The 12,370-nt window shown below is 42.1% G+C and overlaps 1 protein-coding gene across 3 annotated transcripts in view; it reads right to left on the bottom strand.

Annotated features, from left to right (window-relative positions):
* The window catches only part of TAF4 (TATA-box binding protein associated factor 4), a 75,842-nt gene that overhangs the window by 30,279 nt on the left and 33,193 nt on the right, over positions 1-12,370 (bottom strand). For 2 of the 3 annotated variants that reach the window (XM_083744151.1, XM_083744153.1), the window contains one exon: positions 3,350-3,528. In XM_083744151.1, coding sequence (XP_083600277.1) covers positions 3,350-3,528 — 179 coding nt within the window. The remainder of the gene's footprint in view (positions 1-3,349; positions 3,529-12,370) is intronic. The other variant, XM_083744152.1, reaches the window with a different exon arrangement.

Genomic DNA, 12,370 nt, shown 5'->3' with positions numbered 1-12,370 from the left:
TAGCTTTGAGTTGTTTCAGCTGCACATCATCATAACTTTGGATCCAGTCTAGATTTTTCATGGGGTTTGTTTGTTTGTTTGTTTGTTTGTTTGTTTGTTTTTAAACCAACAGGTTTATAACCCACTAGGGCTGGGCGATATCTGGTTTTCAACATTGTGATATATCACCAGCTAATCATCATATATATCACAATGTCTGAAATAAGGATAGAGCTATGTAGAGGCATTGACTGGCTTCATGGTTTTCCCCACATTGTGATTTCTGCATAGCACACGAGTACGAATGCACACACACACACACACACACACACACACAACCAGAATCATGATATGGACTTCAAACCAGTTTTGGATAATGTTCTACATGATTCTGTGGGCTATAGGGCTGGAATCACAGAAAAGTCACAGGGCTTCTCTTACTATCTTGATCCAAACATTGATATGGCAAGTTAGATCTTCATCAAAAGTTACTGTGAAGATTAACAGAGTACAGGATGTAACTTCAGGGAAGTCTGAACTTGATAACTGGCATTATTAATTAGGCTATTTTATTATTAAAATTCCAAAAGCAGTATGTCAGGTCTCCAAGCCTCTAATAAAAAACCTTGAGATAAAGGCTGATTTTCTGCTGGAAAAAATCCTCCTTTAATTTATTGTTTTTAAAAAAATAAAATAAAAAATCACATGGTTATAATTCACTTGTCTGAATTTGCATAAAAATGTTATGGCTCTAAGACTAAATCAGCATTGTTCTAATAGGTATTAAGTAAACAGTTGAGGTAGAATCAGAAAATGATTAATTATCCAAATCCAGACTTTCAGATCCTTAAAGTAGCCCCACCTCCCCATCCTTGCTTCAACTTTAAGTCCCTATCTATCCATCCCTAAACTATGGCCACATATCCAATATCCTTAATTATGGCCAAAGACTTTTAAGTTATGACCCAGACTTTTAAATACTGCAATTGGAGTGGATTGTAAAAATGGAAATTAAGGCAAGCACACTTCTACAACTAAGAGCAGGTTAATTGAGGAGTGTGAGTTTGCTAGCACATAATCTGAATTTTAAAAAACCAGAGGTGAACAGAAATCATGCAACACTAAACTCAGGCCAGGGGTTTCAGCTTGCCTTAGAACACCCCAGATGGCACTCAGCACAAAATCCTGAAGCTCAGGGCCAAGCTAAGAATCACCAATGGGTTTTTGTTTTCTTTTACTGAAAGGCAGCTGTGGGGGGCAGCAGGTAGGGCTGCTTATTTTTGTAATTTATATCACAGCTAGCATTCCCAGAGCTGCTTACAAAACAATAAAAACAAAATCGTACAGAAGTATTGAATACAGCACAGGGGGAAAAAATAAAACTCTGATCAGTGAAGATGCTGTGAAGGGAGGCTTCATGCTGCCTATCAGAGCAACCTCCCAACTCCTACTTGCGTGCAAGAAGGAGCAGGGCGGGGTCTCTGAGCTGTGAAGGCAGGCTTCACAGGAGGGGGCAGAGATCTCTCAGTTACTGTATTTTTTGCTCTATAAGACTCACTTTTTCTCTCCTAAAAAGTAAGGGGAAATGTGTGTGCGTCTTATGGAGCGAATGCAGGCTGCGCAGCTATCACAGAAGCCAGAACAGCAAGAGGGATTGCTGCTTTCGCTGCGCAGCAATCCCTCTTGCAGTTCTGGCTTCTGAGATTCAGAATATTTTTTTCTTGTTTTCCTCCTCCAAAAACTAGGTGCGTCTTGTGGTCTGGTGCGTCTTATAGAGCGAAAAATACGGTAGGCAACAAGAAGCCTCCCTTCCCAGCTGCGGGATCCCTGCCCCCTCCTGCTTGCATGCAAGTAGGAAGGGGATTGGGAAGGGAAGCATCACGCTGCCTGAGATCCCTGCCCCCTCCTGCTTGCACACAAGTAGGAGTTGGGATGGGGCTGCTCCGAAAGGCAGTGTGAAACCTCGCTTCCCAGCTGAGGGATCCCCACCCGCTCCTGCTTGCACGCAAGTAGGAATGGGAAAGGGGCTGCTCCAATGGGAAGGGAGGCATCGGACTGCCGGAGCCTCACCACCGCCACCGCCACCGCTCTCAGCCCTCCTTCTCCGCCTTCCATGCCTGACCCACCATGCACCGCTTCCCCACCACCACCACCAAAGAACCAACAACTCAGGGGCTGCCCATGCTCATGGAGAAAGGAGTTAGAAGCCTCGGAGGAAGAGGAAACATGGCAGTAGAGGTCAAGGTGGCGGCCACCCCTCTGTCACTGCCATCGCTGCAGCATCACCATCCCGAACGTGCAGTAATCAATCAATTAATTAATTAATTAAAGGGTCCCCAGATTCATTGAAAAAAATCTGGTAGCCTTAACCTAGGGGGCAATTCTGAGCAAAAAGCACAGTGGAAGGGACAGGGTCAAGCACCTCTTTACCATTCATCCACTTCCAAATGCAACTTCCTACGGCCTTTTCTTTTTGTTTGAAAACCAAACAAAAGAAAGCACATTGATAACACAGTTGCATGCACCACCCATGAAGCATCTAGCATCGGCCTCAGTCGGAGTCCTGAAGTCCCATGCTTGCTTCTGACCACAGCAGCCAATTATATTCATGCACATTTCATGTTCAGACCATTAACTTCAACATTATTTTTTTTAGAGGAGTGATTCGGAGGACGAAATTAACAAACCGATCTCCATCTAACTACAGAAAAGTGGGTCAATATCCAAGCACAAAGTCTGCAGTAGGCCTCAGATTTAATTTGCAAACAAATAAAGAAGGAAAGCAACATTGCTAGTCTTTAGGGTTCGACATAGTGAAAGTGTTTGCCGTAAACAAAGTTCTGGACAGGAATTCCACTCGTAAGGCGCTGGGAGTTTTCATGACACGACTATCAGCCAGGAAATGCATGTCTCCAGATACACACTCTTTCCCCTTTCCTTTACGACTGGCTCACAGTATGAAAAGCTGAATGCAATACCGAGCTATGCAAACAATATTATGTATGCATGTTAAGCAAATCCTTGCAAATTTGCCACATTTGGATCATTCGCTTCAGCTATGAAATTTGAGATTTTGGGACATGGAAACCTGGAGCGCTTTTAACACAGCGGGTGAAGCTCTAAGGATGGGAAGCACATGCAAAGGATATAACTAGGAGCTGCTTGTTTTCGGGAATAAAAGCTTCACTGGAAGACTGGTGGGTAAATGCGGGTCTCTCAGTGGACTGAGAATCCTGCCACCTAGAGCCAGCGCAGACATACTTTGCAGGCACGCAGAATACAACGCAGGGCATGTCAAGGGAAAACACCTGGAGGCAGCCAGCTTGGATACCCTCAAATGTAAGGAAATTTAAGATTTTATTTTACTTACGTTTCTCAGTGAACTGACCTGCACAGTCGAGATCTGGACCGGAGAAGCACTGGTAGGGGTGGCAGGGCGAGGAGTCATGGTGGTTTGAGGCTGGGACTGCGCATGGGCCTGCATTTGCGCCAAAGCTTGTTGAGGGATCATCAGTAGCTGGCCATTCTCGCTACGCACAAGAACCATGCCTGAAAGGGAGGGAAGAAAGTGCCCGTCAGGATTGCCTTGGGAAACAGGAAGTCATTCCACATGCGGGATCAATGAAGATGCAACATGGGACATTGTTCAGTGAAAAGAGTTTCAATGAGATTCCGCAATTGTTTTCCCAGGATAGTTAAGCTCAAATTAACCAAAGAGTATTTCCATTACCAGACTGCACAATGGGGGACATGGTCCAATGACACAGTACATGCCTTGCATGCAGAAGGGCCCAAATCCAATCCCCAGCCCTTTCGTGTAGAGAGTCAAGAACCTCCCGAGCCAGATCCATCCTCCATGTATTATAAAAAGTAAACAACACTTATTTGACCCCAGATATTTGACACAGAGGGGGAAATCTACAGATACAGTCCAAAAGACGCACAGGGAGAATTTTAAAAAGCAAGTGGTCCTCAATGATGGTGCAAAAAGATCTTGTCATCCAGAGGAGCCCTGGCTGCCTAGATAAAATACTGTAGCCCCACACACCCTTACCTGGGAGTAAGGCCCACTGAACTCAGTGTGGCTGTCTTCTGAGTAGGCACTTAGTTATTTACCAGATGCAAGTCAGCAGCACCAGATGACCATGCTCGGCTAGGCGCTGGGGTGGATTTCACCCCACGCCTTGGAAAGCCAGGCCAATGCCCCCACCGGGCCCAGCACTGGCAGCAGCAGCAGTGTGATTTCCTGCTAGCTCGCTTCTGACAGAGGTTGTTTTTTTTTTTTTTTGAAACATACTACATTTGTATACCACTCTTCCTCCAAGGAGTACAAGTGTACATGGGTGCTGTCTCGTTTTAACAAGCGGTAGTCTAGGTTGAGATACAATGAATGTCTCAGAAGTTCCCTAGAGTGTTTCAGAAGATCTGAATGCAGGTCTGCCTAGTCCAAGTCTAGCATTCTGTTTAGGACACTGTGTGAGTTTTCATACTTATGTAGTTACTTGTCTAGAAAAGCCATTGAGCTTCTCCCCTGTAACTCACTTGTGAAAACAACAGCAGAAGGAAAAAAACTACTATTAAATTCAATCTCTATTAGGGCAGCCTTAAAAGCCACCAACCAATTAAACAGAGGTTTTCGTCAGAAAAGGAAACACAAATTGTCTAACTTCTAAATTAATTTCCCATAACAGATTTAGTCACAAAAGTGGTTATAAAAACCATAACTGGCCTCCAGTGCATCTGTAACAGACGGCGCAGTGCTGAATTACATCCCAAAAGAAAAATAAAAAGGACGAGGCAAATAAAGCTGCCGATCCCTGCTTAACCACACATATCTACACTCTTAACCTGCTGTAACAGCTACAGTAGGGAAAGGGCTGAAAACAAAACTCACACCTGTTCTCAGTTCTTTTGGGCAGAGCTAGGATGTAACAAATCCAACACAGTTAGTGAAGCATTCATTCACTGAAACTCATCTAAAGAAATACGTCACACTCCATTCACACATAATAATTGGAGCAAGTGATGAGCATGCATGTCTGAACTAGCCCTATTTAACAGACAGAATTTGCACATCGCCTCAGAAAACAAGGCAAAATTTCTATGGAGCCAGTTCACACATTCAGCCACAAATAATCAAGTGCAGAGTAATAAACCAGTGTCTAAGCATGCCTGCACAAACACGCTCAGCGTGGCTGCGAAGAAGGGTGGCTTGTGTTGTTGACAAGCGTTATCTACATCGAAGGGAGAAACAAGATATCTGACAAAGAATATATCACGAGGCTCTCCAATTTCACTTTTTAAAAGCATTTTTAACCTAACGTATTAAAGAGAGGAGTTCTCCCTGCTTCTCCCTCTTGCTTAAATGCTCCCTTGCACTTAAAGGATCAGGACTCATCCTTCCATGTGCGCAACCAAAGGATCTCAGGCACTAAAGGAAGGTGGAAGTCTCTGGAGAGCTTCCATCAGCCCAAACCGCCAGTTCAGGGTTAGATGGAGGACAAAGATAACGCAATACAGGGTAGTTTTATGCTATCTTCCATGGGGCCTGGAGAGTCTCTACAATAATCAGCACAGCCAATAGCAATATCCATCAAAAGTCACAGAAAGAACACCACCCAACTAAAAAAGCAGAGAACCTCTTCTTTATCTCTGACCACAGGAAGTTGCCCAAATTTTAAAAGTCTAACATTACTTTCTAGATGCAACCAAGCTCAGGATAAGTTGCCTAACTTGGTATTATTATTCATCTTTCTTGTGGCTCTGACCATGTGATGCCCCTCTTTAAATCCCTACACTACTCTTCAGTCCACTCAAAAATCCTGAACAAGCATCTCATTCTTACCTTTAAACCCACCTGCCTCTTCTCCCCGTGACCTTCAGCCATTCAAAAGTCTCTTTCCCCTCAAATAACTCCCGATCTTTTGTCCTTGCTGCTTTTAGATCTAAAACTGCCTCCCAGAATGCCTTCGTGCAGCCGCCTCCTTTACCTCTTTCAAGCCCCTTTAAAACTCAGCTTTTCGAATAAGCCTGCGGAACACCTCCATATTCTTGATGTAGAAGAACGTAAGAGCCCTGCTAGTTGAAACCAAAGACCTATCTAGTCCAGCTTGTTACTTTCCACAATGGCTAGCTAGCTGCCCATGGGGCTGGGTCGCCAGAAGTGCTGCTCAGCTCTGTATAGACCTATAAGATCACTCAGGTGGGTCTGGGAAATTTTAGTTACGGCACTACAGAATATCACAGGGTGATGACCCAGAAAGGGACGTTCCCAGCTATTCTGTAACTGAAGTCTGCATTTTGTTCCAGGCTGCTTCAATCTTATGGTTTAATTATGGTTTAATTTTTGCGTATATTTCAGCCCTGGACTTTCAAGTGAAGGGCAGATTATAAATAAACGTATTTAAGCAGCCTCCTGGTAGCCAGACGGGCAACAAGGATTTTCATCATGAAAGCAAGTGAGTGGGCTGGAATGCTTCCTCCCACCTCTGTGCTCAGCATAAAAACCAAGCAAGATTCCCCCTGCCCATTCCACAGCGTAGAAAGGGGGTGGGCTGCTGCAGGAACAGCAGGGCTCTCCATCCTTCCTCTGCTAACTATCAGGATGCTAGTGAAAAAACTTTGCAGGCTAGTATGTTTGGTGGACTCATTTACAAGGCAAACCTCCTAGGAAAACTATGCTCCTACATTCCTGGATAAGGTCTTAATCAGAACGTGTTGAGTGTTCTTATTATTATCATCCATATCATCCCCCAGTACCATCCACAGGCATTGCTTCTTTCTTTGGCTGTTTAGTTTTGCTCCTCAATTTTTTTTCAAGGGGGCAAAATGAAATTTTATACTGGGTTTTCTTCCCTTGCTGGATTATCCATGGATTGGGAAAATCTGAATTTAGCAGAGGTAAAGTGTGGGTTCAATGAGGACCTTGCGTGGACACAGGGGAAAATAAATAAATAAGCAGTTTCAAATCCACAATAAACTCCAGTGTGGATGAGTCCCAATTGCTCTTAATTTGCATAATGTATACATGTCACATAATTCAGATTTTCTTGGAACATGATTCTTATTTTGTGCTTAAATGACTAAATACAGTAGTGCCTCGGTTTTCGAACGTAATCCGTTCCAGAAGTCCATTCGAGTTCTGAAACGTTTGAAAACTGAAAACTCAATACGGAAGCCGTGTGTCATGTTCGACTTCCGAGGCATGTTCAAAAACCGAAGCATTTACTGTACTTCTCCCATTTTCTTAAATTTGAGTCCCCAAAAATAGGGGTCGTCTTATACACGGGGGCGTGTTATACACAGAAAAATACGGTACTTCCAGGTTTATGGCGTTCGAAAACTGACACGTTCGTCAACGGAGATGTTCGAAACCGAGGTACCACTGTATGTCTCCTAAATCCTACCCACCTGCTTCTAGATTCTGGCAGTACCCACATCATTTAACCATAAATCTTCTCCATTCATACCTAGACATACACCCCAGCCCTGAAAGTAACTTAGCTAATGACGTCTAGCCCATTCTACTCGACAAAAATACTCGTCAAAATTCAACACCTGCCTTAGCTAACAAAAAATCTCCAGGACATTAGCTCATCCATTGATCAGAGGCTGATCATTGGTAACAAATAGAAAGAAAAGTGGCATTAATCATTCCATCTGAGTTAATATTCTGAAACTGGTAGCCATGCATTGGTAAAGGGAGGTTTCAAATTTGTATTAGCCTTCACTTGTCAGCAAAAGAAAAAGCCATCAGCTCCATCAGTTTCACAGACTATACAGAAACATTAGCTATGTTCCTTGCAGATATTCTGATAAAGTTGAAATGTTTGACCAGCAGCCTTAAGCATTTTCCACTGATTTAGGGGTAAGCAACATACTCGGCACAGCATCACGTTCCCCCCTCACCTCATGACATGCAATTAACATACCGAGCTCAACATGCTGAATGACTGCAAATGAAGCAAATTCACTAATAATGGGATGTTTTACTATAACATCTACTGAGTAAGTGTAATGTACAAATGCTACAGATGGTCTACTTGAAACTCAGGGAAACATTATAGAAACAAATATTTGAAAAACATTGAATGGAGGATTCATATTACTTTCTCTTCAAGCCCTAAGCATTTAGAATATGCCAACAATGCATAGTATATCTTTGGGGATATCTCTGCAACCATGAGGGCTTGATTTAAAAAAAAAGAATGACAGAAAGAAAGCTCCAATGGGAATAATTTTCAACAAAGCATGTGTTCCATGCAAAAGTAGTTATAAAGGAAGATCTTTGGCTAATGAATGACCTTCCCCCTAACTCTTTTCTGGAATAATTCTGAAATCTTCAAGACTGGTAATTGACAATAAAATTCTACTGTGGTCAATAGAGTTGGCTCCCATGTAAGTGTGCATAAGATTGCAGCCTTAATATACTAGATTTTCTGGAATATGCTTACCAGAATCTTTAGAAAAATGAAGGAAAGAAAACTGAACCACGGCCAGGTTTAATTGGTAACAAATATCATTTTGTTTTTCTCTCTAATCATGATATGCATACACTGCAGCTTTCTCAGCAAAAATCAAAATTGCCCTCTTTTAATTAGTAATTATAAGTCACAAAGGGCAAAGTTAACCACTTTTAAGTCACACACTGGTCTCAATGGAAAAATGCTTAAATGAATCCCATTGAAATCTGTAGGATTTAGAAGTGCCGAACTTTTCCTAGATTCTGCTCACCAAGTACAACAAATCACAAGCGTTAACTATAAAAACTTTAGCGCCCCCTGCCATCCCCAGAATTTGATGTTTTTATTCCAACATATAAATATGACACAGTCAGCAAACAAACACTTTTTGCCCATTTCTCTGTCATATTCTTGCCTTCATTAAGCCTAAAACGAAACACTGAATCAGCACAGATCTTCAGCATACTCAAAAATGGAAAACAAACACCTGCTGCTCTGGAAAATGCATATCAAGTGGCACTTAAAAAAAAACCAAAAAAACTGTCACCAATGCTAAGACTTCAGAGAGGAATTATCAATTCTCCCAAAGTGAAATTGGCAGGGCTAGAGGAAAACACAAATGCCTCCAGTTAGAAACTGTAGTAACATATACGAAAATACAGTACATGTCTAGGACATATAAAATCAATGCAGAGTCTTCAGGGTTCAGCATCTCTCCTAGACTGATGTATTTTTCAAGCTTTCAAGCTTTCCATGTCACCTTTTCTGCTCAGGATACCTTCAGTGTCAGCAATGAAACTTCTCTACCTTGCAAAGAATTATGGGGCATATTCCAGTGCATGCAGATTCAGCCTGGGACTCCTGGAGCTCACCATTGCCCTGCGTGAACTGAAACGCACCTTTAGCATTCCTGCCAAGATCAACAGCAGCAAACAACAAAGCTCACAAATTATCTTTTCTCTGAAGAACCCCTGGATTCCCCAGAACGGAGTCTGAAAACTACTGGTTGAAAAACATTTCACAACTAGAATATGCATATTTCAGGCCACGGAGAAAGGGCGTCAGACGCCTGCAACAGAGTAGTGAGATGCACTAACAACTACTGTACTTTGATCCAGATTATACTAAATTGTTTAGGCCATGATTCTCAGCAAGCATACTGGGTAGTGAATTAACTCAGTGGAACTTACTTCTGAGCAAACATGCTTAGGCCTGTACTGTAAAAAAGACAGTGATGCTGCAATACTTATTTCAATTACTTAAATGCTTAAGAGTGCAATCCAAATTTACTGGTCATTTAACTAATGGATTTAAAATTTGTCTTTAATTTCAACATAGTGAGCAATTCTTCTTTGAAAATTGTTTCAAAGCTGCCACATGGTTCAGCTGCATTGGAGCACGGATGGAGAGGTAGTCATATATGGCAAAAATATCATATTGTAAGTCAAAACAAAGCTCTTCTTGCACTGAATTAAGAGGAGGATACACATAAACTGGCATACACACCTTGATGTTATAAAATTACATTAATAACTTTAAGAATTACAGCACCCGCTACCCACTTCAAAATATTATAGAACATGAATTCATCATGATGTTAAATTTAAAGTGTTTGAAACTTCTTGTAAAGGACTGGCTGCTATTGCCATATAAGGATATGTTACAAAAACATTAAGTTTCAAAGATAATAATCTACCTTAGAAGGAGGTTTGACTGTGGAAATCCTCCTTTTCTATTCTATTTACTTATAAGCATTTATAAGCCACTTGATATTTCAAAAGACTCAAAGCTGTGTACAGTCTAAAAAAACCCTCAATATTATATCATTAAAACATGAGGGGGGGGAAAAACACAACCTAAAACCAATAAAAGTATAAACACACATAAAAGCATATGGAAGTGGGGAGAAACAGAAATTCACAGGATTCAAATGTGTAAAACACGTAAAGCCTTGTTAAAAAGATAATTCTTCGCAAGACGTCTGAAGCAACTGACAGTTGCTTCTTCATATATGGGCACTCCACAGAAAAGGGAGACAGAGAAAATGCCAATTTTCAGGTTACACTGCTTAAAAATCACTAGCATTCCTTACCAGTGGTGATATGACACAGGAAATTGTCCCATGTTAGCCCCACAAGATAAGGGACAATTTACCATACAACCCTATAAGGGAGTTGGACTAGATAACCCTCAGGGTCCCTTCCAACTCTACAATTCTATGATTCTATGATTTCTGAAGTGGAGAAGTCACCACAAAACTTCAAATTTTGGAGGGGTAAAATGTTCTTGTGAATGTGCTCCCCATACATGTTCAATGTACTTGCTTGCACTGGACACTCTTCCTCCAAAAGTAACGCGCCAAGATGCTCCAAGCAGCTCTCCAAGCCTATCTTGCAACCCCAGAGGCTCCCATCACTGCAGTTCTGTATCTTTCTATAATGCTTGCTGTGGCTGATGATGCCATAGTCCCAAACTTAAAACATATGCCCCTATTAACAACTCTTGTTCTCTATGCAGCTGCAGATTGCTATATGCATTAGTACCCTGTTTTTCAGGCAACTTTCACTCCCTAAGAGACATTAAATTAAATTCCAGCGTAAGATACAATATCTATGATGAAATTTGCAGCCTTGACATTCTGCCTTTTGAAGAGCACTGCACAACACAGAAGTTGGCATCTTCTGGTGCTCAAAATATCACTTGTTACATTTTGGGGAAGGGGGGTGATTTTGCCCATGAAGTACTTGGAAACAATCTTGATCACTGTAATCTCCATAACCACAATGGGAAGAAGGGTTAACAGCCAAGCCAATCGCAGGCATAAGGTTTCCAAATTTAGGATGGGCTCCAAGCGAAACAAAGAGCAAGTGGAGAGTTACAAGTAAAATAGGATCAAGGCAAAGGGTCACTGCTAGGACAGGCTGGCTGACTTAAGGTTAGGGTAAGGTCAAACATAACAAGCTTAAATGATGCTGATGCATTTTATGTCCAGAAATTAGGAACAGGAGAAAGAGAGAAGGAAAGCACTACACACACAATATATGCACGTATATACACACACAAATCCCCCCTTACATAATATAGCAAGGAATTTATTAATTGCTACCAACATTGAGCACATGCAGATTCCTGCAGCAAATTGCCAAACAGATCTAATGCACTCAACTAACTCACTAGGAGAAGTTGCTCAGATAACCATCACTGTTCATTTTTCAGACTATTATTCGCCAAATCTGTATCCCTCTTCTTCTAAACTGCGTGGGCAGCTGACATGGGGCGTTCATTTCACTTTCACCACAAGCCCGTAAGGTAAGTGGGGCAGAGAAAGGGCTGCTCAGAGGCATCCAGTGAACTTCAAGGCCAAAAGGAAAACTGAACCTGAATTTGCTACATGCATCCCCAAAGTTAAGCTCTTCACTTCGCTGGTTCCTGCTGCCCCCCACCCCGTCGCAAAAGGATTGCAATGTGCTTTAGAAAGGAAAGGAAAGGAGTGTCTCCACCCCCATCATTCAGCCGGACACTGAGGTCCAGCGCCAAGGGCCTTCTGGAGATTCCCTCACTGTGAGAAGTGAGGTTACAGGGAACCAGGCAGAGGGCCTTCTCGGTAGTGGCGCCTGCCCTGTGGAACATCCTCCCACCAGATGTCAAGGAAATAAACAACTATCTGACTTTTAGAAGACATTTGAAGGTAGCCCTGTTTAGGGAAGTTTTTAATGTTTGATGTTTTATTGTGTTTTTAATATCCTGTTGGAAGCCACCCAGAGGGGCTGGGAGGCCCAGCCAGATGGGGGGTATAAGTAATAAATCTTTAATTTCTTGATAAAAAGCAACTGCAAGTCTACTCCAGATAATATTTCACATCCAAACAAAGAAGCTTCAGTCCAAGTGATTAACTATTTTAATCCAAATTATTTGGTTTTAAGCAGAAC

The sequence above is a fragment of the Podarcis gaigeae genome (genome assembly GCF_964106915.1).
Source record: "Podarcis gaigeae genome assembly, chromosome: 6".
Taxonomy (NCBI): domain Eukaryota; kingdom Metazoa; phylum Chordata; class Lepidosauria; order Squamata; family Lacertidae; genus Podarcis; species Podarcis gaigeae.
This window is presented reverse-complemented; position numbering and strand designations above follow the sequence as displayed.